The following is a 27581-nucleotide window of genomic DNA, read 5'->3' as shown; positions in this document are numbered from 1 at the left end:
TATGGCTTGAGCTAGGAAGAAAGAGGCTGCAGATTCAAAACTGAGTCTTTGTGAATATCAATGTAACTTGAAGTTTTAAGTTCCCAAGAAAGAAGACCAATGACTTTTACATTCTGTTCAGTTACAGTTACAATAATTGATCAGCTACCTCTAACATGTATTGTTGTTGATGTGTGGGAATGTATGTAAAATGAATACGATAGCTTTATAGAGGCTTATAACTAAAAAGGAGATGTACATGATAATATTTTAAAGCATATTCAGGTGAATCCTATAGAAGTATAGTGAAAGTGATGAGATTGCTAGAAGGAAGGAGAGAAATTAGGATAATTTGAGAAAGCTTAACAGTAGTGGATGTTAGCTGATTCTTAAAGGATTGATATGACTTTTATCAGGTAGCTGGAGGAAGAAGGGCTTTCTGGACTGTAAATAACCTTGAGCAAAGGCTTGGAAATAAGAACTGTAATGTTTATTTTGGTAATAGAAACCAACGATCATATGTTCTTGGGGCATAGGGTTTGAGAAGGTATAAAATTTGAAAAATTAGGTAGGTAGGGCTCCATTGGAGAAGGCAATGGCACCCCACTCCAGTACTCTTGCCTGGAAAATCCCATGGATGGAGGAGCCTGGAAGGCTACAGTCCATGGGGTTGCTAAGAGTCGGACACGACTGAGCGACTTCACTTTCACTTTTCACTTTCATGCACTGGAGAAGGAAATGGCAACCCACTCCAGTGTTCTTGCCTTGAGAATCCCAGGGACGGGGGAGCCTGGTGGGCTGCCATCTATGGGGTCACACAGAGTCGGACACTACTGACGTGACTTAGCAGCAGCAGCAGCAGTAGCAGCAGCAGGGCTCCATTAATAATATGTTGTAAATTCTTTATTAGATCATTTCAAATTCAGGAATCTCTCCCTTTCAAACATAAATTGTCCCCTTAGATATGCTGTGAGGCAAATTGTATTTTTTAAAAAAATTAATTGATAATATAGTAAAAACTTGTAAACTCATCAGCCTTAAAAGGAACCATGTAATTCCTTCCCCCAAGGTGATAGTTAAAAAAAAAAGGATGTACTATGATCACAATGATATAGACTCTTATCACTGGATTAGAATATCGCACATATGACTAACAGGTGATTTCAGTTTCATTTTGGTTTGGATCTTAAAGGTTTGCCACTGCTGCTGCTGCTAAGTTGCTTCAGTCGTGTCCGACTCTGTGCGACCCCATAGACGGCAGCCTACCAGGCTCCGGCATCCCTGGGATTCTCCAGGCAAGAATACTTAAAGGTTTATACACTCCTTAATAATGCTTATTTTCCATGAGGAAGAAAAAAAAAATTCCCAGGATGAAGATTTTCCAGAAGGAACTTTGAATTAAAGAAGGCTTTTTATATATGACAAGTAAGTCTATATATTATGTGTATTAAATTTGATTGACAAGTGAACATTTGCTAGTTTGTACTTCAGGTATCTTCTTTATTGCAAATAGAGGAAGAGAGCTGTACAGTGGGCAAAGTTTATGTATTTTGGCTGGCAGCCAGATAGTCACACAGGTGGGTTGACCTCTGAATGAGAAACTGGATTGAAACACCTATTGGGTCAGTCAGTGTTCCGAATTCTCTAAGTGAAGTGAAATTTTGTAGATTGGCATTATTTCTGATAAGGTGGTATTGGAACAGTGATCAGTTGTAGGGATAAAGATGAAGATCCTTCATACAAGTTATCTGACTATGTGGTTATTGAAGGAAGTGCAGGCCCTTTTTTATGAGAGCTGCTATATTTATTAAGTACTTTGCTGTGTAGTTGTCTTTCCAGTTGGCATTATGTTCTGCTTCACTAAATTGGGAATTTAAAAGTTGCCAGATCAGATTATTGAGTCTGATATTCTGCCAATAATGCAATTTCTAAGTTTCTTAGAAATTATTTTTTCCCATATTGTAAATCTTGATTCAAAATGGCTAGAGTTTTCCTTTTCCATGCCAGGTAAAGTAAGCTATCTTTGTGGGAGAGTGTTTAAGAATTGTGCACAAGGAGGTCTACCTCGTTTTATTGCACTTTACTTTATTACAATTCTCAGATATTGTGGTTTTTATAAATTGAACGTTTTGGCAACCTGCATGGAGCCAGTCTCCCAGTGCCATTTTCCCAACAGCATTTCATCTCTTTGTGTTACTGTGTTAGAGTTTGGTAATTCTCACAGTGCTTCAAACTTTTTTTTTTATTATTGTTATGTCTGTCATGGTGATCAGTGATCTTTTACAACTGCAAAAGGATTTTGTCTCGCTGAAGGCTGAGATTATGGTTAGAAGTTTTTTAGCAATGAAGAATTTTAAAATTTAAGTATATACAGTTTTTAGACATAATTGCACACTTAATAGACTACAGTATAGCTTAAACATAACTTTTGTATGCACAGGGAAACCAAAAACTTTGTGTGACTCACTTCATTGTGATATTTGCTATATTGTGGCAGTCTGGAACTAAATTCATAGTGTCTCCAAGGCATGCCTGTACATTAAAATTAGTTTACTCATTAGAGATAACTCACACAAATACCAACATGTCTAAGCCTCGGTTTATGATCTATAAAGTGGGGCCAATGATAATCTTACATAAATTTGTGAGAATTAAATAAAGTTTGTAAAACATTTCATACATAGTAAATACTCAGCGTCTATCAGAATACTATCTATTCTTCTAATATGGGCTTCCCTAGTGGCTCAGACGGTAAAACATCTGTCTGCAATGCAGGAGACCTGGGTTCGACCCCTGGGTTGGGAAGATCCTCTGGAGAAGGAAATGGCAGCCCACTTCAGTATTCTTGCCTGGAAAATCCCATGGACCCGGAGCCTGGTAGGCTACTGTCCATGGGGTTGCAAAGAGTCGGAGACGACTGAAGTCCACTTTCACTCTTTGTATTCTTCTACTCTATATGGAAATATTTTTTTTTTCCTCGATAGAAAGCTTAGGAAATTGCATTTTTTTAGATGATGTTAAACAGGACTTGGATACACATTAAACACATCCAATATAATCATGTTAAAAAATCTGTCAACATTTTAGGGAATTTTGTTCCACATACTCAAAATCTAGTGCATTAGACTTCTGAACTCGCTGTTCCTTCCACCTGGCAAGCTTTTTCATATGATAGCAATATGGCTAATTTCTTTACTCAGATGCCATCTTCTTAGTGAGGGCTGCTCCGACCATTCTAATTAAAATTACAACCTGTGATGCACCTGCCTCTACTCCAACTCCTGATTTCCCTTAACATGCTCTGTTCTTTCTGTAGCACTTATCACCTTCTAATATGATGTCTAATTTTACTTATTTTTATTATTTGATTATCTTTCTGTGCTAGGATGTAAGTTCCACAATGGCAGGGATTTTTGTTTCTTTTACACATGATATATCTCAAGAGCTTAAAATAGCACATGATAGGTTTAAGTAAATATTTAATTAAACAGAACTTTTTGATGAAATCTCATCCTGCTAAACTCCATGCTTAAAGTGACATGACATCTTTCATTTAAGATAAGAAACCCGCTGCAGGGAAATTCATGCCCTATTAGATTAGAAATACTCAGACTTAAAAAAATTTTTTTCCATCCTGTTGGCCACAATATTCTTGGTAAGAAAAGTAGCAATAATGAGTGTTTTCTTTTACTGTAAGAAGAGTGAACTATCTTTTAATATTATTCTAAAAACTTTTAAAGAAAATACTTACAAGTGCTAAAATGACAGGAACACTGCTAAGTATTAGATTGTGTTTTTTTAAATAACATCTTCCCCTCCTAATTTTTAAAGTAATAAATATTCTTTATAGAATATATAGGGTGTTAGTCTACTCAGGCTGCCTTAACAGAATCCAACAGATTGGTGGATTAAACAATAGAAATTAATTTTTCCCATAGTCTGGAGACTGGAAGTCCAACATTGAGGTGCCAGCAGGGTTGGTTTCTGTTGAGGCCTCTTTCTTTGGCTTGCAGATGGCTCTTTTCTTGCTGTGTCGTTTCTCATAAGGACACCACTCCTATTGGGTTAGGGACCCATCCTTGTGACTTCTTTTAACCTTATTCCCTCCATAAAGGCCTGTCTCTAGGAACAGTCACTTTGAAGGTTAGTAAGTCAACGTAAACAGTGGAAACAGTGTCAGACTTTATTTTTTGGGGCTCCAAAATCACTGCAGATGGTGACTGCAGCCATGAAATTAAAAGACGCTTACTCCTTGGAAGGAAAGTTATGACCAACCTAGATAGCATATTCAAAAGCAGAAACATTACTTTGCCAACAAAGGTCTGTCTAGTCAAGGCTTTGGTTTTCCCTGTGGTCATGTATGGATGTGAGAGTTGGACTGTGAAGAAGGCTGAGCGCCGAAGAATTGATGCTTTTGAACTGTGGTGTTGGAGAAGACTCTTGAGAGTCCCTTGGACTGCAAGGAGATCCAACCAGTCCATTCTGAAGGAGATCAGCCCTGGGATTTCTTTGGAAGCAATGATGCTAAAGCTGAAACTCCAGTATTTTGGCCACCTCGTGAGAAGAGTTGACTCATTGGAAAAGACTCTGATGCTGGGAGGGATTGGGGGCAGGAGGAGAAGAGGACAACAGAGGATGAGATGGCTGGATGGCATCACTGACTGGATGGACGTGAGTTTGAGTGAACTCCGGGAGTTAGTGATGGACAGGGAGGTCTGGCGTGCTGCGATTCATGGGGTCGCAGAGTCGCACACGACTGAGTGACTGAACTGAACTAAACTGAAGTCAAAGTATGAATTTTGAGAGGAAACTGTTCAGCTCATAAATATAGAAAAGAATGAAGAATAAATAATCTGTAATGCCATTAATTCCCCAGATAAAACTACTGTTAACGTTTTTCCTATTTCTCTAGTCCTATTTCCTTTACATTTTCAAAGCTTTGAGATTATAGCAGTATTTTTTTCCACTTAACATTCTTTAAAGTGAAGTCAAAGACTGCAAACTCAGATGCTTACAGGTATCAGGCAGACAGGCAAAGTAATAATGATAACTAACAGTTATTAAGCCCTAATTGTACCAAGTACTTTTCTAGAGGCTTGTATGTGTTATATATATAGTACCTTTCTTAACCTTAACAACAATCCTCTGAGATATATACCATTATTATCTCCATATTTCAAATGAAGAAAATAAGGGATAGGGAGGTAAAAAGAACATATTTAAGGATACACAGCTATTAGATAGCTGCATGGGCACTGAGACCTCACTGTTGAAATGACTGAAGTGGGGTGACTGGGTACTGTGGTGAAATTGAGAGCACCTTTGCCATCTAGGGTGGGTACTCACTGCTCATGAAGAAATGATAGTTTACTGTAGCAGATCTTTGAGTTCTTTGATAGCAGAGAAAACTCTGGATTTTTATATGAAATCTTGGCAGTTCATTAGTACAATTAAAGAAATCCCTGTTGAGTTGAACAGATGTCATCTGCAGATTGTATTCATGTTTATAAAATAGGCTTCATAATAGTAATATCTACCTTCTAAGTTTGATGTAAGAATTATATGAGGACGTTTTATTTGTAACATACAGGTCAATGCCTGGCATGTAGTAACTGTTATTAATATTTTCTCCAGTCATCAAAATTCTTTATAAGTATCATTTACTATTGTTTTTGTTTTAAGAAATTATAAAACGCATTAGTGCATATCTGTTGTAAAAAACTCAACCAATATGAAAGAATATTTAAAAGATTGAAATTGCATTTGCTTCCCACTCAACTCCTTTCCCCTCTCCATGTATATTAAGAAAGCATATACTGCAACATGCTATATTTATCCTTCTGGTACTTGCTTCTTTCATTTAAAATGTCTTGGAGACCTTCTGAAATCAGTTTATACGAAGCTACTTCATTCTTTTTAAAGGTTGCATGGTATGTTCTTTAGTGTGAAGGTACCATAATTTATTGAATTAGATTTCTAAATTGTCATTTGGGTTGTTTTCAATTTTTGCTGTTTTAAAAAAGGTTCTGCAAAGAGCATATACCTTTGTGCATGTTTGTAAATATTTCCCTAGGCTTGATTCTTAGAGGAATTGCTGTATCAAAGCACATTAAGAATTTTCACAACTGCTGGACCTTTGTTAAATATATTTTTAGTAGCTTTGTAATATTCTACTTTATGAATCTACCATTATTTAATTCTTCTTGTTGACACATTTAGATTATTTCCAATTTTTTGTCACTATATATAGTCCTTTAGTAAATATATTTGTGAGTAGGTTATGTTTTTTAAAAAGAAAATAGTCTGAGAGGAAGTTGTCAACTATTAAGTATATTTCTAACACTTTACTTTCACAAAGCTATATATTGTAAGAAATGTATTTAGTGGTAATATATTATTTTTAGAAAAAGTAGAGCTTTGATAAAGTCGTGGCCTAGGATTTTTAATGTTAGAATCGAGATTTTTGGAATTCTTTATGTTTTATTTTAGGTGTTGTCATCTGTAATGAAGATCACTGTGAAACAAGATTGAGTAAAGCCTAGTAACAACTGGACTAGAGGTTTAGAAGAGAAAGTTAAAATTAGTCACTTTGGTTTTAGTGTTCCAATTTCATAATGTATATTCTTTAAAATATTTAGGGAGTGGAAATTAAAATTCAGTGCTACACCAAAGAGTGCACTAATATTTGTTGTTTTCTTTTTGTATGAGAGGAGGAGGTAAATAACCAAGAGATCCAGTGATTCATAATGAAATATACTAAGTTCAATTTTATGATGTCAGTCCTTGGCATTATGATCTATGTTACTGATTTAATTGTGGACATCTGGGTGTCTGTCAGATTTTTTCATGAAAGACAGTATGTTTTTGGTGTTTTAACAGTAAGTTTTATGCTCTTTGGAACCCTTGTGGTCCAGTGTTTTAGTTATTCTTGGTTCAAGGCTGATTTAAAAGAAGCAGGCCAAGAAAGCCATCATTGTTTTCTTCTACTTCATTGCTTGCAAGGAGGAGTTTTTACAAGGTGAGCATATACTTTTGATCTTTAATACTGTTATTCTCTGATTCAGACAGAAGCTACTTTCTGTATCTGGTTAGTGAAATGTACAAAGTTTCTCTATTTGCATGTAGGACAAAGGTTACTTGCTTCTCACTAGCAATGCTTGCATGAGTCATTGTACTGTCAGAATTTTCCAGGTTCATTAATAGAATGTATTAATTTACCTAATTAAGTTGCTTTTTCTAAGATATTATTACATTTTTATGAGAAAGAAAAAGACTCATTTCTATGTTTTGTGAATCTTTTCTCCTCTATTTTATATTTTAAAACTGATTATGTAAATACAGCCTATCACTTGCAACTCTGATAGAAAGCACTTTTTTAAGTAACTTGTACTATTGATTTAATGAGATGAAATTTTTACTGCAGTAGTGCAGTAGCCATGTGGTTAGCTAGGTACAGAATCACTCAGAACTAAAAACAAACTTAAAAATCATGTTGTTTAAAACCTATTTTATGGTTAAAGAAAGTAGAATCTAAATGAGCCCTGAGAATTCTATGATTATCCATATATCTAATTTCATATGACCTTTTCTTTCATTATCTTAAGAGATATAATTCTGTTCAAAGCAATATATATATTAAAGGTAAGGAGAAGAATTAAAGACAAATATTAAGAGGATAATGTACTATTTTGTTACAGTTAGGTTTTGAATTTGAGCTATTTTAATAGTCATCTTTCCTGAGAAAGATTTTAGTGATAGTAGAATTCTAGGTAAATAGTTATTTTCTCTCTGTATGTTATGTTCTCTCATCTTTTTGTTTCCATTGTCAGTATTGAGTAGTTAGATATCAGTCTTGCTGTTGTTCTTTAAAAGGGTTTTGTTTTCTTTCCCCTCTGGTTGCTCTTATGATTTTTCTCCTTATATTTGGGTTTCTACAGTTTATGATATATCCGTGTGAAGAATTTATTTTTAATTCTTTCACTTGGGATTTGCTTGCTGTCTTGATTCTGTGAATTATTAGCTTCCATGAGTTCTGCACAATTCTTAGCCATTATCTTTTCTAACATTTTCTTTACTGTATTTCTGTCTCTTTTCCTTCTGGACTCCAAACAAATTTAAGATAGATTTTCTTGCTATATCCAACATGACTGTTACTGTTAGATTGTTTATCTGAGATCTTTCTTGTTTCCTAAGATAAGTCTGTATTGCTATAAACTTCCCTCATAGAACAGCTTTTGCTGTGTCCCATAGATTTAGTATCATTGTGTTTTCATATTCGTCTCCATATATTTTTTGATTTCCTCTTTGATTTTGTCAGTGACCCATTGATTGTCTAGTAGCATATTATTTTTGTTTTTTATGCATTCTTGTAGTTGATTTCTAGTTTTATTCCATTGTGGTCAGAAAAGATGCTTGATATAATTTCAATACTCTTAAATTCATTGAGACTTGTTTTGTGGCTTGTCGTGTGATCTATCCTGGAGACTGTTCGATGTGCACTTGAAAACAGTGTGTATCTTGCTGCTTTTGGATGGAATGGTCAATATATGTAATCTATTAAGTCCATCTGGTTTAATGTCATTTAAAACCAGTGTTTTATTACTGATTTTCTGTCTGGATCTTACATCTCTCCCCCGATGTAAATGGGTGTTGAGGTCTACTATGTCAGTTTCTCTCTTTATGTCTGTTAATATTTGCTTTATGTGTTTAGGTGCTCCTATGTTGTGTATATATATATTTGCAATTATTATCTTCTTCTTTGATTGATCCCCTTATCATTATGTAAGTCTTTTTTGTCTCTTGTTACATACAGTCTTTGTTTTAAGGTCTGTCTTGCCTGATATAAGTATTACTACCTCAGCTTTCTTCTGATTTCCATTTGCATGTAATACTGTTTCCTATACTTTCTCTTTCAGTCTATATGTCTTTAGCTCTGAAGTAGGTAGCATATACAGGTCTTGTTTTTGTGTCCATTCAGCTACTCTGTGTCTTTTGACTGGAGCATTCAGTCAATTTACATTGAAAGTAATTATTGTTAGATAATGTCTTATTGCCATTTTGTTAACTGTTTTGCAGTTCTTTTTCGTTTTCTTCTTTTGCTCTCTCCCTTTGTGATTTGAGGACTGTCTTTAGTATTATGATTTGGTTTCTTTCCCTTCTTTTGTGATTCTATTATAGATATTTATTTTGTTATTACCATGTGAAAGTGAAGTTGCTCAGTCCAGTCCAACTCTTTGCGACCCCATGGACTGTAGCCCACCAGGCTTCTCTGTCCATGGGATTTTCCAGGCAAAAGTACTACAGTGGGTTGCCATTTCCTTCTCCAGGGGATCTTCCTAACCCAGGGATCGAACCCCAGTCTCCTGCATTGCAGGCAGATGCTTTTACTGCCTGAGCCACCAGGGAAGTCAACAATCTGTTTATTATACTGATATGTAATTATTTTAAGTTGATGATGTTTTAAGTTCTAACAGTTTGTAACAACCATGCACTTTTGCTTCCCATCACCCATATTTACTGTTTTTGATTTCATATTTTAGATCTTTTTGTTTTGTGTGTTCCTTAGATACTTATTATAGATATAGATGATTTTACTCCTTTTGTCTTTTAACCTTCCTATTAGCTTTATGAGTGGTTGATTTACTACCTCTACTGTATATTTGCCTTTACCAGTGAGATTCTTCCTTTCATAATTTTCATATTTCTCGTGGTGGTCTCTTCTGCTTAGAGAAACTTCCTTAACATTTTTTATAAAGCTGGCCTACTGGTTCTAAACTCTTGCTTTTGCTTGTCTGTAAAAGTTTATATCTCTCCTTCAAATCTGAATGATACCCTTGCTGAGTAGAGTATTCTTGCTTATAGGTTTTTTTCCTTTCATTACTTTGACTATATGCTGCCTTCTGGTCTGTAGAATTTCTATCAAAAAGGCAGCTGATAGTTTTACGGGAATTCCCTTGTACATGAAATGGAGATTCTACGTTCTTACTGATTTTTATGCTTAGTAATTAGAGATGTTGGAATAAGTAGATAGTCATTTGGAAAAAATAAGTAAACTATAAGTGGACCTTCACACAAAGGTCATACTTAGCTTATGCTCTAGCATGGTATGTGATCTTGAAAAGAGTTTAGCCTGTTCTGTAATGAAGGTGAAATCTTTAGAAATATATTGGTAGAAACATAGAGATGGGTACAATATTGGGAGAGTTTTAAAATGTTGCAGTTTATGTCTTCAGTTTCTCAGTCTTTGATATGACAGGACATGGGCACTAACTCCTCCTAATCAGAAGAAAATCTGAAAGCATAAACTGGAAGAATTTTGTTTCCAGAGAGACACTAAGCACCACCCACCTGCAACCCCCAACACCAAACCCAAACCACAAGGACAAGAAAACAGATTTTTTTTTCCCATTTGCCATTTAAATGAATAGACCACAGATTGTAGAAATTGACTAGAATGGAAATAAGAGGAAGTAATAACCAGTGTATGCAACATAAGAACAGTAAAAGTTTTGATTCAGTTTAGAGTTGGGATAATTTAAGGTTGCATATTATAGACTATACAGCTAGGTAAAATACCAGACACCAGGATAAATTTTAAATGACTCAAATATTTAACACAAGAAATGTACTATTAGAAAACATAGGAAAATTCCTTTATAGCCTTGAAATGGAGAGCCTTTTTAACCATAACTCAAAATCCCCAAGCTATAAAAATTATAGATTTGACAATAAAAATTGCACACAATAAATAAAAACAAAAAATCCCAACAAATAAAAGCAAAGCAAAAAGGAAAACAGTTTTCATAGGGGAAAATATTTGTAATTTTTAATAGAAAAAGACCTATTCTTTTAATATTTAATGAGCTTCTGAAGTCAAAGATAAAAAGGTCATCCTCGCAGTTGAAAAATGGGGAAAAGAATGAGGATATTTTAGAGAAGAGGAAATGCAAATGGCTCTTAAGTTGTCTGAAGGATACTATACCTCATTCATAATTTAAAAACTGCCAATTAAAACTTCACTGAGATACTTTACCTACCAGATTGGTGAAAATCCAAGTGATAATACACTCTCGTGGTAAGGTATGGGAAAACAGGTATTCTCATACTTTGTTGATGGGAGTATGGATTGATGCAATCCATACCAGTTCATAAACAGTTTGAGCATATTTCAGGTGCACATACCTTTAGGCCAGAGGTTCCTTTTCTGGGTTTATCATACCTGCATACATGTAAAATGACATATGCATAGCTTTTCAGTTGTAGTATTGTTTATAACAGCAAAATACTGGAAACAATTGAAGGTCTGTTGATAGAGTTTATAGTATATCTATGCAATGTCATACTACAATAACTATTACAAAGAATGATAAAGTACTTTATATACTGAAATGGCAAGATCTCCAGGATGTACTTTTAAGTGAAAAGACAGGGTACAGACAACAGGTATGATATAATACAGTCTATTTTTAAAAGGTGATGAAAAGGCATATTTACATGTGTTTGTATATGCATAAAAAAACTCTTCACGATGAAAAAAAGATCTTCACAATCAAGATAATCACGATGGTGTGATCACTCACCTAGAGCCAGATGTCCTGGAATGTGAAGTCAAGTGGGCCTTAGAAAGCATCACTAATAACAAAACTAGTGGAGGTAATGGAATTCCAGTTGAGTTATTTCAAATCCTGAAAGATGATGTTGTGAAAGTGCTGCCCTCAATATGCCAGCAAATCTGGAAAACTCAGCAGTGGCCACAAGACTGGAAAAGGTCAGTTTTCATTCCAATCCCAAAGGAAGGCAATGCCAAAGAATGCTCAAACTACCGCACAATTGCACTCATCTCACATGCTAGTAAAGTAATGCTCAAAATTCTCCAAGCCAGGCTTCAGAAATACGTGAACTGTGAACTTCCAGATGTTCAAGCTGGTTTTAGAAAAGGCAGAGGAACCAGAGAGCAAATTGCCAACATCTGCTGGATCATGGAAAAAGCAAGAGAGTTCCAGAAAAACATCTATTTCTGCTTTATTGACTATGCTAAAGCTTTTGACTGTGTGGATCACAATAAACTGGAAAATTCTGAAAGAGATGGGAATACCAGGCCACCTGACCTGCCTCTTGAGAAACCTATATGCAGGTCAGGAGGCAACAGTTAGAACTGGACATGGAACAACAGACTGGTTCCAAATAGGAAAAGGAGTATGTCAAGGCTGTATATTGTCACCCTGATTATTTAAAACTTATAAGCAGAGTATATCATGAGAAATGCTGGGCTGGAAGAAGCACAAGCTGGAATCAAGATTGCCGGGAGAAATATCAATAACCTCAGATATGCAGATGACACCACCCTTATGGCAGAAAGTGAAGAGGAACTCAAAAGCCTCTTGATGAAAGTGAAAGAGGAGAGTGAAAAAGTTGGCTTAAAACTCAATATTCAGAAAACGAAGATCATGGTGTCTGGTCCCATTACTTCATGGGAAATAGATGGGCAAACGGTGTAAACAGTGTCAGGCTTTGTCTTTTTGGGCTCCAAAATCACTGCAGATGGTGATTGCAGCCATGAAATTAAAAGACGCTTACTCCTTGGAAGGAAAGTTATGACCAACCTAGATAGCGTATTCAAAAGCAGAGACATTACTTTGCCAACAAAGGTCTGTCTAGTCAAGGCTATGGTTTTTCCAGTAGTCATGTATGAATGTGAGAGTTGGACTGTGAAGAAAGCTGAGCACCAAAGAATTGATGCTTTTGAACTGTGGTGTTGGAGAAGACTCTTGAGAGTCCCTTGGACTGCAAGGAGATCCAACCAGTCCATTCTAAAGGAGATCAGTCCTGGATGTTCTTTGGAAGGAATGATCCTAAATCTGAAACTCCAGTACTTTGGCCACCTCATGCGAAGAGTTGACTCATTGGAAAAGACTCTGATGCTGGAGGGATTGGGGGCAGGAGGAGAAGGGGACTACAGAGGATGAGATGGCTGGATGGCGTCACCGACTCGACGGACACGAGTTTGAGTGAACTCCGGGAGTTGGTGATGGACAGGGAGGCCTGGCGTGCTGTGATTCATGGGGTCGCAAACAGTCAGACACGACTGAGCTGAACTGAAAGAAACTCTGGAAAGGGTATACATGAAACGAGTAACCATGAATTCTTATGGTCATGAGGGAGGGTGAAGACTGGGTAGTTAGGTCGTAGGAGTGGGATCAGTTCAGTTCAGTCGCTCAGTCGTGTCTGACTCTTTGCGACCCCATGAATTGCAGCATGCCAGGCCTCCCTGTCAGTATTTTCAAAAAGTTAGTAACTTCTTTTTTGATTTTTGATTTATGTGAATATTTTACCTATTAAAATAATTAAAGAAGAAAAGGAAAAACTGAATTAGGTTTGCTATTACTGTTAAACAGATACTTGATAAATAAACATTTTCCTCTTTTTGTCTTTCTTTTTCTTTGTGTTTTCTTGGTGCAGGAAGTGGCCCAAAACAGACATGAATAGTGTGAAATAAGCAGAAATTAAAACAGTTCTTAAAAGTTGCCAAATTATCCAAGGATTTGTCTAAACTAAGTATGCAAAAACATGAAATATGCTAAACTACAGATTCATTTCCCTACAGAATAGATAAATTGAGTTTTTGTTGGTAGATGAAAGACAAGGAATGTCAACATAAATTATTTATTCAGTGTAAGTGTTTTGCTATTAAGTGTGTTCTTACTGCTTAGTGGTCTGTGGAGTAGAACGATTCATTTTCCAGAATATAAATTATATGACACTTCTGTATTTCTATTTTATGTATGACTTGTGATAATACTTTTTTCTTTGCCAAAGGAGACTTTTTCCTATGATGGATATATGAAAGGAATTTGTTTTATTTACAATATGGAAGTTATTATCGCTCTTTTTAAATAGCTGGTAAAAAGTTCAAATTGTGTGAAAGAGAGTACAATGGGAGAAGAGTTTCAATTCCTCCACAGGTCCCTAGGCCCTTCTTTAAGGGGTTTCTTAAAGTGTGAAAGTGAAAGTCATTCAGTTGTGTCAGACTCTTTGTGACCCCATAGACTATAGAGACCATGGCATTCTCCAGGCCAGAATACTGCAGTGGGTAGCCTTTCCCTTCTCCAGGGGATCTTCCCAACCCAGGGATGGAACCCAGGTCTCCCACATTGCAGGTGGATTCTTTACCAGCTGAGCCACAAGGGAAGCCCAAGAATGCTGAAGTGGGTAGCCTATCCCTTCGCTAGTGGATGTTCCTGACCCAGGAATTGAACCAGGGTCTCCTGCATTGCAGGCGGGTTTGCGAAAGCCCCTAATTTTTTAAATGGGCATTAAATAGTTGAACATTTTTTCCTTACCTATTTTTCTATTTAAAGCTCTTTTGGAGAAGGCAATGGCACCCCACTCCAGTACTCTTGCCTGGAAAATCCCATGGACGGAGGAGCCTGGTGGGCTGCAGTCCATGCGGTCACCAAGAGTCAGACACGACTGAGCGACTTCACTTTCACTTTTCACTTTCATGCATTGGAGAAGGAACTGGCAACCCACTCCAGTGTTCTTGCCTGGAGAATCCTAGGGATGGAGGAGCTTGGTGGGCTGCCATCTATGGGGTCACACAGAGTCAGACACGACTGAAGTGACTTAGCAGCAGCAGAGAGAGGTCATCTGGTAATGTTCAAATTTCCTAGGGTGCAATATATATGAAACTTGAGAGTCTGGGCCCTTCAATCCCTAAATATGTGGGGATTTTCCTAGATATGTTACTGTTGTTGATTTCTCATTCAATTTTATTTTGATCAGAAAACATAATTTGTATGATTACAGTCGTCTTTAATTACCTGACTTATTTCATGTCCCAGCACAGAGTCTAACTTGGTGAATATTCCATGGGCATTTGAAAAGAATTTGTAACTTGCTTTTGTTGAGTGTCCAACTTTTTGAGATCCCATGGGCTGTAGCCCACCAGGCTCCTCTGTCAGTGGGATTTCCCAGGCAAGAATACTGGAGTGGGTTGCCATTTCCTTCTCCAGGGGATCTTCCTGACCAAGAGATTGAACACTTCTTCACTGTGTGCGGATTCTTTACCACTGTGAGCCACCTGGGAAGCCCCTTGTTGAGCATGCTGCTGCTGCTGCTAAGTCGCTTCAGTCGTGTCCGACTCTGTGCGACCCCAGAGACGGCAGCCTACCAGGCTCCCCTGTCCCTGGGATTCTCCAGGCAAGAACACTGGAGTGGGTTGCCATTTCCTTCTCCAATGCATGAAAGTGAAAAGTGAAATGAAGTCGCTCAGTCGTGCCCGACTCTTAGCAACCCCATGGACTGCAGCCTACCAGGCTCCTCCGTCCATGGGATTTTTCCAGGCAAGAGTACTGGAGTGGGGTGCCATTGCCTTCTCCGCTCGTTGAGCATAGTGGTCTATAAATGTAAATTATGGCAATATGTTGATAATGTCATTAAAGTTGTCTATATTCTCACTGATTTTTTTCTTTTGGCCTACCTTTTCTTTCGTTTACTGAGAGATGAGTGTTAAAATGCTCTAAGATAGTGGATTTATTTTTTTCTCCTTGTACTTTTGACAGGTTTTGCTTCATGTGTCTTAAAACTCTATTATTAGGTATATTCAGATGTGTTCTGGAAAAATTGATTCTTATATCATTATGACATGATCCTCTTTATCTCTGTAAATGCTCTTTGATTTGAAATCTATTTTGTCTGGTGTACTGTAATAGCCATACTAACTATTTTTTGTGATTGCCGTTCAAGCTGTCTGTATCTTTATATATAAAGAGTGAAAGTGAAGTCGTGTCCGACTCTTTGCTACCTCCTGGACTATACCAGGCTCCTTAGTCCATGGAATTTTCCAGGCAAGAATACTGGAATGGGTTGCCATTTCCTTCTCCAGGGGATCTTGCCAACCAAGGGATCCAACCCGGGTCTCTCGCATTGCAGGCAGATGGTTTTTTACAGTCCGAGCCACCAGGGAAGCTCAAAATGTATAAAGAGAGTCTCTTCCAAATCACATAGAATTGAATCTTAATTTTTTTATACAGCTTGACAGTCTTTTATTAATTGAAGTATTTAATCTATTTCCATTTCATATATTATTGCAATTATTGATATAGTTGTTTTCTGGGCCTACATATTGTTTTCTTTTTATATTTTCTGTTTGTGTTTATTGAGCTTTATGTTGTTTTTAATCAACTTTGGAAAATATTTTTGGCCAGTATGTTGTAAAGTTTTGTTTTTTCCTGTCCCATTTTCTCTGTTTCTTTTGTGACTTCAATTGCACCTTTGTTATGAGGTTCTGTTAGTTTTTTTCCTAATTTTTTCTCTCTGTGTTTTGTTTGCTAATTGCAATATCTGGGTCATCTGTTGGTATGTTTCTGTTAATTGGTATGTTTCTATTACCAGGTTTTCTCCTTTAGCATAAGTTATATTTACTCTTGATTTGCATTAAGAGTAAATTTTTTTTTACTCAAGTAAAAAAGATTTACTCAAGTAATTTTTTTTATTGTGTAATGGGCATTGTGATTGATACCTTGTAGTGACTGTAATTTCTGTTATCTTCCATTGAAGAGAAAGCAAATAGCTAAATTATTGGCAAATTACCTTAATGTATTACAGAGGCTTGGTTTAAGCTCTATTAGGGAAGGTCTGTTTTGCTTTTGTCCTTAGTCCTAAGGAGAGTCTCACAGACCTGAAACATGGTCTTTACTTCTAAAACATGGCCCTTTTGGGGTTTCAATGAGATGTCTGAAGTATTTACCAAGCTCCTTGAATTTGATGGATTGCAGACTCCAGACTCTTCCTTATGGTAGATAGCTGCTGAAATCTCTGCCCAGCTCCCATTTAGACATTGTTCCTCAGTTCCGTGGAGTCTCACCCTACGTACACATAGTAAGGGTTTGACTGAGGATTTAAGGAGAGTATATAGAGATTTGGGGTTTCTTTTACTCTGTGGCTCCCTCTTTTCTGAGGTCCCTCTTAATTTCTAACCACTCTGGCAGATTCAACCTCAGTCCTCTGACTCTTTGAGCCAATAATAATTTGACTTTCTGCTTGAACTGTGTCTGCTTTGTGCTGTTGGACTGTGCAATGCTATTAGAGGAAAAGCCACATGTGCTTCTCATGTGGTATGGTTCCCTTTTCTCAAGGGTTAAGTGACCTCATGCTTCTTCCTGCTTTTGGTTGCTCTTTAGTGACTTGTTATCTTTAATATTTTGTCTATAATTTATCATTGTCATCAGTAGGAGGGTGAGCTTGATGCAAAGAAATCCATCATTACTAGAAGCTGTTGCCTCTTTATCTCAAATAAAATAATACATTGTGGTAAAATATGCCAAGAAAGCTCCTTCTGTTTATTTTTCTTTGGCCTCTTCATCATTTATTCCATAAAACTGAAACAATATCCTGTTGATTAAAAAATTATATTCATACTCCCCTTAGCATGAAATTATCCTTAGATAAGCAGAACTTTGTATACATTTGCCACTAAGTGCTACAGATTTGGACTTCCCTAAAGTGCCTGGAAATATTAATGTGCACATCTGTGAACAGCCTCATCTGTTTTTTTTGTTTATTTTAACAGGCATTGACATAGCACTTAACATGTGCCAGTTACTGGTCTAAGCATTTTACATGTGTTAGTTCCTTTAATCCTCATATCAACCCAATGAGGTAGGTATGATGATTACTCCCTTTTTCAGATGAGGAAACTAAAACATCACTAGGAAGTATTGGAGCAAGGATTTGAATCCAAGCATCCTGGGTTTTTTAGAATCATTACTTTTAATCACTGTACTCTGCTAGCTCTCCCCCTCTGTGCTGCCTATATTAATTTGCTCTGAGCATGTATCTATAATTTTTGTGTGTTTTTCAAGTTTTTCAGTTAGTGGTATCTATCTTCTTGCTTTAAAAGGATAGATACCTTTAAGAACAGGAACCACATACTGTATTGCTTATTAGTCTTACATAATATACCTACAGGAACTCCTTATTGTGCCAGATACCCAGAAAAAACTCAAACACAAATTATCTTATGAATCTGGCCTGTAAATCCTGGACAGTATTAATCATTTTTTCCTGTGCTTTTACAATGTATCAATAGTATTTATATTTCTGTTGAGTGGTTATTTCTTCTGACTCTTATTGCAGCTAGCAGTTTATAGGCTTGATCTTCCTACTAGGCTGTAAGGTCAATGAAGGTAGAGGTCATGTCTTCATCATTTTTGTAGACCCTCTACCCTGGCATCTAGTCCACATGGAATATAATGGACTATGTTACTCTAAAACTTTTATGGTAAAAATATACTTTTATTTGCTAGGTGAAGAATCTTTGTGTATTCATATATGTATACATCATGTTTACAATCAAAATATATTTATGTCTTTCAACTTTTCAAAACCTTTTCATATCTACTGTCTTTTTATGGAAAAATTGTCATGAGTTTTTTATTTGTTCATTCCTTCAGTAAATATTTTCTGAGAGCCTGCTATGTCCCAGGACTATTCTAGTTGCTTAGGATATGGCAATTAACAAAACAAAGTCCCTGCTTTCATGCAGATCTCATTCTTGTGAGAAGGTACAAATAAAAATATATAATGCATCAAGTGATAATAAAGAAAAATAATAGGATAAAGAGAATATGAGGGATGGTGTGATCTGGAAAGATATCAGTAAGGACATGGCATTTGAATAGAGACCTGAATGAAGTTAAGGAGTAAGCCTGTAAAATCTCTGGGGTTTAGAAGAGTTCCAGCAAGAGGGAGTAGCAAATACCAAGGCCTTTAAGTTGGGAAAAAAAGCACGAATAGTACCCTGGAAGTGTGGGAGACTTGAAAGGGAAAGACAGTGATATAGTGTGTGTGGGAGTCAGATTACAGGGGGCCTTGTAAGACAGGGTAAAGACTTTGTGTTTTATTCTAAGTATGATGGAAAGCATTAGAACATTTTGACTGAAGGGATAGCATCTGGATTATGGTTAACAGGTTCAACCTAGATGCTTTTGAGGGAACAAGAGTAGAATCAGAGAGACCAGTTATGAGGCTATTGAAGTAATCCAGGCCAGAGACATTGGCTGCTTAAACTAGGATGGAGGCAGTGGAAGAGATATGTGTGTAGATTTGGATATATTTGGAGTTTGAGCTAAGAACCAAGAGAAACTGCTGGGGAAATTTTATAGTTGTTAGAAAAAGAAATTGGAAAGTATTCCCACATTTTGTTCTGAGCAACATGATGAATATTAGTGCCATTTACTGAAATGGGAAACATTGACAGAAAGAGCAGGTTGAAGCAGGATATATATATCACTGTTGTAACTTTATATATGAGGAAACAGATTATAAATGAATTTTGATAAGCTTTGGCTAGAATCCTGATTGTCTTATTGCTAGCCTCAGCTATTTTAAAAATAATTGTTTCAATTATTTTTGTCATTAATTTTACTTGAATGATGATAACTCATGTTAATTTAAAAATTCCTTGTAAAGAAGAGCCCGAGCAAGGATGTTTTAGGAGTCTTTGAAGTTTTATATATTTTTCAGGATGCTGATGGTCATAGAGACTAATACTAATACTTGAATAACATGGGTTTGAACTGTGTGGGTTCACTTATATGCAGATCTTTTCAGTAGTAAATATTACAGTACTACCCATCCACGGATGTGGAACTGAGGACACAGAGGGCCAACTACCAACTATGGATTATGCATGAATTTTTCAACTGCACACAGGGTTGGTGTCCCTAAATCCCATGTTGTTCAAGGGTCAAGTAATTATTTGCTAGATTAAATTGAAAGAAGATTCAGTCTTATCTTCAACCTTGACATATTCATAAGGGCATTATTAATATCTGTCTTATAATTGAGATAAATTGTATGAAGTTTGCAGTTTGCAATGAAGACATTGCAGTTTGTCTTTCAGAAAGTAGTGGTTAGCACTAAGAATCATAAAGATTTGGACTCTAGGTCTGCTCCTGACACTCTGTGTATCTTTCAGCATATCATTCTAGTTCTCAGTCTTACTTTTCCCAGCTGCTAATTGAGAATAATACCTACTCATGTCTCATAATTATTTTGAAGATGAAATAAGATCATGTATGCTTAACAGTGCTAGCACTCACTGACACATCAAACATCCAATAAAAATTGTGGAGTCTTGAATCTCAATACAACTACTATGAAATGTTTACAAAATTGTAGCAGATAAATTTTGTGGGAAAATTCTATACTTAAACACATATTGCTTTTTTTTTCAAAATTATTATGTATATGAACACACATGAAGAATCTGTTACTGAAGATAAATGTTCATGTTTACTTTACAGGTATTGGTTTGCCTTGAAACAAGGTTATCAAGTGGCTTTCAAGTATAGCAGCAAAACTGAAAACTTCGTGGAAAAACAGATTAATGATAGAGTGACAGATTTGAGCATGCTAAGGCTGTTTGAGACCTACCTGGAAGGTTGCCCACAACTTGCTCTTCAGCTCTACATCTTTCTGGAACATGGTCAAGCAAATTTCACTCAGTGTAGGTCTTTCTTAATTCTTTGTGTTAGATGGATGCCACTGATATCTTATGTCAACTGTGTAACTCTTTGGCAGGTTTTATATTTATTTTTATCATTTTTTAAAGAGTTATTTGTTATTTTTGAAAAGAAGTATATAGTTCAAATATCAAAAAATATTTAAAGGTGTACTGTCTCCTTCCCATTCTTCCAGTTCTTCTCTTTGCCTAAAATGAAACTACTATTAGCTTTATAATGATTCTTTCAGAAAAAATTTTTTTCAGAGCCTATCTTTATTCTTTTTTTTTTTTTTATAGAATGGTAACATGAAAACTATCTTTGTTGTTTTTTTTTACTTAATGTATGTCTTGCAGATCTAAACATATTGGTACAGAAAGAGTGCCCGCATTTTATTTTTATTATCTGCATAGTTTTACAAATTATAGATGTATCCTGAATTATCTAACAAGCTTCTTTATGTTAATTTAGGTTGTTTCTAATATTTTACTGTTGGAAAAAAATTCTGCAGTGAATAATCTTATGTATGCATCCTTTTGCATGTTTGAAGTTTATCTATGGGGTAAATTCCTAGAATTAGAATCATTGTGTACAAGTGCACCTGCTACAAAACTAATGTTGGCTTTGCAAATTGGTCAATATGTTGCTCTTTTATAGCAGATTTTCTCGTGGTTAAATGTAAATTTTAAAAGGACAGTTTGATATTTCTATTAAAAATATTTTAATAGGTGTTTATTTTGAGATGTTAAAAAACTAATTATTTGCTAAAAATAGTTGCACTTTTCATTAGTGATGAGGGTTCCATGTGGTTTTGGATTCACCTCAGAGTAGTAGCAGATTGTCCTCTCCCTTGGAGTTTTCTCTATGCTAGATTTTCTTGTAAGATGAGTTTATTCTCCTAAACAGTCTTCCTGTTTCCAGTTTCCCTCTAGATGTAGTCCTTTCTAATATTTTCATATTTGTTAGTGTAACATTGAAATGAGCCTACAGCGTATGAGATCTCTTTTTCCTTGGGATGCCCAGAATAGTTGTATATTATATAGTCCCTGAAGCTAAAAGATCAACATTTAGAGCTTACAACCTGTACTTTGGTAGATAACTGTGGCTGCTTCTGTGTGGTGGGATTATAAATGATTTTACTTATTTCATCTTCTTTATATTTTTCTGAATTTCAAAATCTTTATAGTAACCATGTTTTGATAATTAGGAAGAATAATTCAAAATGTAAAAAAAATCAATTTGTGTATAAAACGACTTCAGAAAACTGAGCATATTCTTTTATTTTGTTCCTTCCTGAACTCATGCTAAAGAGGAAAGTAAAGGAGTGAAAACAATAAAACTCATAAGGACGAAGAGAATGCAGAGTAGAATAGCAGACTAGAAATATCGGTAAATATTTAGAAGATGGAAAGCAGATGGAAAACTTGGGTTATTCAAATCAGTTCCACCACCACCAAAAGGCTAAATTATTTGAATCAATTCTCCTCCTGAAATTATCTGAAACAATTGGGTATATAGTTTCAAAATTCTTCATAAAAGCTTAAAATAATCTCATACAACAGGCCAAAATATGCATGAAATTGGGAGTGCAGCAGGGTTGAGTAGTACTGTGAAGGTATTTACACTCTGAGGAGTTTTACAGAAACATACACAGCAGATTCAGTTTTGATGGCTTCCCAGAGTCCAGAGGACTGGAGACAAAACTCAGGGTCCTCACAAGGGGAGGATATTTAGTAGAAAATCCTACTTGTAAAGCTGATATGCCAGAAGGCACCCTTCCTCTCCTCAGGGTAAAAGTTAAGCTACCTACTTCTAAATGAAAATTGACTGCATAAACAAAAATAATACTATGTGGCTAAGGAAAAGAATGAAAATACAAGACAGAAATAAATACAAGACAGGTAGAAGATGAATGGAGTTAAACTGTCTTAAATGCCTTATACAGTTCAGGAGAAAGGTAAAGCAGAAATGAATCTGGGCTTTTTAAGGTGTAAAATAATTAGACCCTAGTTTTTTTTTTTTTAAGAATATATTATTAGGAAGACAAAATTAGATATTATGTTAGTCTGCTTGGGCTGCCATAACTACCACAGACTGGGCAGCTTAACCAACAGAAATATATTTTCTCATAGTTCTGGAGACTAGAAATACGGGGCCCAGTCGGGTTGATTTCTGGTGAGGACTCTGGGTTGCAGATGGCCACCTTTTTGCTGTGTCCTCACATGTCTTTCCTCTGTGTATGGAGAAAAAGTGAGATCGCTGGTATCTCTTTGTCTTCCTACAAGGATACCAGTCCTGTTAGATTCAGGCTCCACCTTTATGACCTTGCCAAACCTTAATTATCTCCCTAAAGGGCCTATCTCAAAATGTAGTCACATTGGGGTTTAGGGCTTTAACATATGAATTTAGGAAGAATATAATTCAGGCCATAAAAGGTATGAAAATAAGCATTTTTTAAAATATAAAAAATAAGTAATAGCAAATTATAGGGATAAGAAATCTGACCCATACCACAAATTTCACAATAGAAAGAAAAGTAATATCTTTTTCTTATTTTAATGCTCTTTAATACAAATTTTTAGTATCTGATTGGCTTTTGATTTGATAATGATTTTATAATTTCTGTGGAAAAGAAAAATTCAATCTTTTTTGTAGTGCAGTTAACAGAAATTTTATTTTTTAATTTAGAAAAGTTTCAACTTCACAAATTATTGATAATGTTATATGTATATTTTTGGATTATTGTCACATTTGAAACAAACTCTACCAATTTATTCAATAATGTGATTTAAGATCAGGATATATCAAGATTTTTTTTTGAACTGATTTTAAATACTGTTTGAATTGACAACACTAATTTATTATTGTCTAATTTAGTAAATAGTGGGAGTCTTGTTTTTTCAATAATTTGTCAATAATGTCAAATCAGAAGAAGTTAAAAATAATCTGTATAGATGTAATTGGGCAAAGTCATTCCATACTGAGATAAATACATAAACAAAGGCATGGTTTGGCAAAGACAAGGAAATTCAGTTTGGATAAAGTGTAATGTACAGATTAGATTAGCAAAATGGGCAGAAAAAGTATATTGGAAACAGGTAGGTAAGCAGGAAATGGAAAATAATGTCAAACAAATAGTGTCAGGTGGACAAGGATAGATAATCATGCCTTAATGTTAAGGAATCAAAGACCTGTTGATGGCAGGGTAGTGACGCGTTAAGATAAGGCAAACTGCTTGAAAATCCTAGATCTGTTACTTACTCATAATTATCCAAGCAAATTTTATAAACAAATCCTCCTAAACCTAAACTCTTCTCAACTCAATTTCCTTTTAGCTAGAGCCCCCAAATGATGACAGTTGCTTCAGTATACTTAGGGGAAAATGTGTAAGAGGGAAAATAGGAGTAGAAACAGGGAATTTAAGCAATTACAATTAAAACATCTTATTTTTCCAAATTTTATAAAAGTATATGACAAAGTGAACACATTGCCAGGGCTTTGCCAGGCTTGGAAGGAGTCTGGGCAAGCGTGGGTCCCTGAAATTTAAGCTTCGTTATCTTCATGATACATCTTCCTGTGAGATAGAAATTTTGATTAATTTTAAACTTTAATAAGTTTAGTATACAGGTTGTGATTTCTAGGGAAGCCTTCAAAGAATAAAAGCAGTGTATCTCTGAAGGACATGTGTTACTAGATTGAAAAGTTGATAAAATGGCCCACACCAAGCCTATCATTATAACATTTCAGAGACTTAAAGATTTTAGAAGATTTGAAAGAAAATAAAGATTGTTTAAATATAGAGAAAGTGAATAGCTTTGAAATTCTTAACTGTAACACTTGAGATTAGAATTTAAAAGATAAATGACTTCAGTGGAAAACTTTCATTGGAAAACATTTTTAAACTTTGAATTCTATTTCTGTTGAAACTGTATATCAAACATGGAGGGTAGAATAAAGACATTTAGAGACATTCATGCTCAAAAGTTCAGCTTAAGGGCAGCTTTTCTCAGAAATGTCTGGAGAATGTTTTATCCAACCATGAGAATGAAGCAAGAAAGAAATAATGGGAAACAAAATCAACAGTGAAGAAAGGTAAAGGCAAGTTCTGGGAAGACAGGGAAGCAAACCTTGACAACAGCTACCTTTGACCATAAAGATCATATTATTATTTTAAAAAAAGCTAATAGATGTATCTGGGGAGTTTAATTAATTTGAAGAGTTTGCTAAAAAAATATTTATGAGTCATGAAATAATAAGCAAAGTAAGGAATAATGAAATGTTTTAAAAATATTGCATTGTATACTTGAAAGTTGTCATGTTGACCTACCAAAAATGTCATGGGGGGATGAGGTATTAACTAACCTCATTGTGGTCATCATTTTGTGTATATATGTATATCAAATCATCACATTGTAAACTTGCATGTATATTAATAATATCTCAGTAAAGCTGAGGAAGTTTTTAAAATTAATAAAATACTTCAACAAAAAAAGTTCTAAAAGGAAAAGAAATATAAGCAGAATGTAGTAATTTGGCTGAGCAGCTTTTAAATCAATAAGCAGTGTCTAAAGTAGATGAATTTAAAAAACAGCATAGTATGTGTTTTATTTAGAAATAGGGCAATAATGTCAGAAGAAATGTTAAGACTTGATAGTGGTTTTTTTCTGAGGGTCCCTACTGAGAAGTGAGAAGGGGCAGAGCAAGCTACTGCTTTTTTCTTATAAGTTCTATGGCATTTATTGATGTTTAAAAAGGAAGTATATGTACTAGATTTGGTAGAAATTAAAACCAGTTATAAAAAAGACACCACTGAAGGGCAGTTAAGGGGAAATGATGTTTTAATTCATATTTTTGAATTAAAGGAGAAAGAAAAGTCCAACTAATTAGGGCAGTCTGGAATGCTATATGCTAAAACCAGGAGAGTGGACAAAATCATTTACAATCCTCTTCAATAGATAGATCTGTCTTAAATCTGACTTTCTTTCCTAATATATTGACCTCCAATGAGCTTAAATGGGAGTGATGAGCATTCTGTATTCTACTCTAAATTACTTCCTTCTAATTCCCCACTATCTTTGCTTTCAGTTTTAGGTCCCCAACTTTGACGGATAATGACATGTCTTTCCAAAGTAGTAATTAGCTTGCTTTTCTGCTTTTTGATGGGATAAAAAATGGGCTAAAGATGTAAAACCTATAGAAATTTATAAGTTTTAGATCATATTTGTTCATTTGATCTATCATCTTAAAGACATGGGAAACTGAGCTGTTAATACCTCATGCTTATGTTAAAATTTCTATTTAACCTCCTTCCCTGTCTTCCTGCTGTTTTCTTTCTTGGCTGCCATTTCTCAGTGAACTAGGTTTATGCCCAAGGCAAAGTCAAAAAGACTGGAAAAGCTAGGACTATAACTAATCTCTTAGAAAACTTCCATAGTATGCAGTTTGCATTGTACCAGGTGCTCAAGAAGATTTGTCCAGTGAATTTATTCACAGTCTGGTATAGTGGTTAAGTACACCAACTTTGGAATCGGGCAGATTTCAATTCAAATCTCACCTCTCTGCAACTTGCTGGCTGTGTGATTTGGGTCAAGTAATACATATATTCTCTAAGCCTCAATTCCCTCATATATAGTACAGAAATATTAATATCTATTTCAAATGATTAAATGAGATGAATATATAAAGTACCTGAATTGTGTTTGTGCCTGTGTATATACAGATAAAACATGTATGGTGTATAATAATATTGCTATTATTATTCCTATAACTACATCTTTAAAAATTTTTTTGTTTTGTAGATGCAGCCATCATGGTCTCTTGCTGTGCTGTTTCTTGGTCGACTGTTGATTATCAAATAGCTTTAAGAAAATCCTTACCTGATAAAAACCTCCTTAATGGACCCTGTCCCAAGCTTGTATATCTCTTTTACAAGTTGTTTACATTATTATCTTGGATGTTGAGTGTTGTGCTTCTTTTATTCTTAAATGTTAAGATTGCTTTCCTTCTACTGTTTTTTCTTTGGATTTTAGGTATATATTGGGCATTTAAAAAACAAACTGATTTTTGTGTTTCCACAAGTATGGAAATCCTATACAGGATTGTTGTTGGATTCATTCTTATCTTTACATTTTTTAATATTAAGGGACAGAATGCCAAATGCCCAATGTCTTGTTACTATATTGTAAGGGTATTGGTCACATTGGGGATATTGATTGTGTTCTGGTTTTACCCACTCTCTATTTTTAATGCAGACTATTTTATACCTGTAAGCATTACTATAGTTCTTTCTCTTCTCCTTGGAATTATTTTTCTTCTTGTTTATTATGGGACTTTGCACCCAAACAGAAGTGAAGAGACAAAACTGGATGAAGTTGATGGAAAACCAATTCAAAGAGATTGCAGAATGAAGCATTTCCTCATGGAATAAGCTATTCACTTAAGAGATATGTTTTCTTATTTTTTATTTCATTGGTTAGTAAAGAAAAAGTTTGTGTATGTGTGTGTTGTTTCTTATTTTTGCCTTTCTTAATTTGAGACCAGTTCTAGTACATTAATTATGAATGTTAGAGAGTATAATAATGTTTTTATTATTTAATTTTTCTCTATTGCTTGTAAAGTTGCCATCTTGAGCCTGAACTGAAAGAAAGAGTCTAATTCTCATAATTAGAAGGTAGAATTGAATTGCCTCCAACTTTTCCTTCATTGTTTCTGAGCTAAAACTGGCATTTGTCTTCTTTCCTCTATTTTCTTCATCCAGTTATATCTATCTATCTATCTATATATATCTTTTTTTTCAGTGAGTTGGAGACAGATTGAGTAGAGGAAAAGGAAAAGGAAGGAAGAAGAAGAAAACAAAACAGAAAATCATTTAACCCATCTTAACCATTTTTAAGAATATAGTTCAGTAGTATTAACTATATCACTTTGTTGTGCTGCTCTGTTAACATTTTTATCTTGCAGAACTGAGACACTATTCCCATTGAGCAATTTCCCATTCCTCTCTTTCTCCCTGGCAAACACAATTCTATTTCCTATTCTATGAAGTTGGCTATTGTAGATATTGCATATGAGTGAAATCATAAAGTATTTGTCTTTTTG

At 35.2% G+C, this 27581-nt stretch overlaps 1 protein-coding gene across 3 annotated transcripts in view; it reads left to right on the top strand.

Moving 5' to 3' along the window:
• The window catches only part of XKR9 (XK related 9), a 29835-nt gene extending 2857 nt beyond the window's left edge, over nt 1–26978 (top strand). The window contains exons 2-4 of one of the 3 annotated variants that reach the window (XM_086336621.1): nt 1172–1404; nt 20286–20488; nt 26282–26978. In XM_086336621.1, coding sequence (XP_086192747.1) covers nt 20392–20488; nt 26282–26910 — 726 coding nt within the window. In that variant the 5' untranslated portion in view covers nt 1172–1404; nt 20286–20391 and the 3' untranslated portion in view covers nt 26911–26978. Of the gene's footprint in view, nt 1–1171; nt 1405–2051; nt 6998–20285; nt 20489–26281 lie in introns of those variants that run through there. The other 2 variants (XM_086336619.1, XM_086336620.1) reach the window with 2 other exon arrangements.
• The last annotated feature ends 603 nt before the right edge of the window (nt 26979–27581 follow it).

This window comes from Bos grunniens, chromosome 14 (assembly GCF_055505025.1).
Source record: "Bos grunniens cultivar Pamir isolate PY7600 chromosome 14, Bosgru_T2T1.0, whole genome shotgun sequence".
NCBI lineage: Eukaryota > Metazoa > Chordata > Mammalia > Artiodactyla > Bovidae > Bos > Bos grunniens.
The sequence above is the reverse complement of the archived record's forward strand: the minus strand, read 5'-3'. Positions and strand labels throughout refer to the sequence as shown.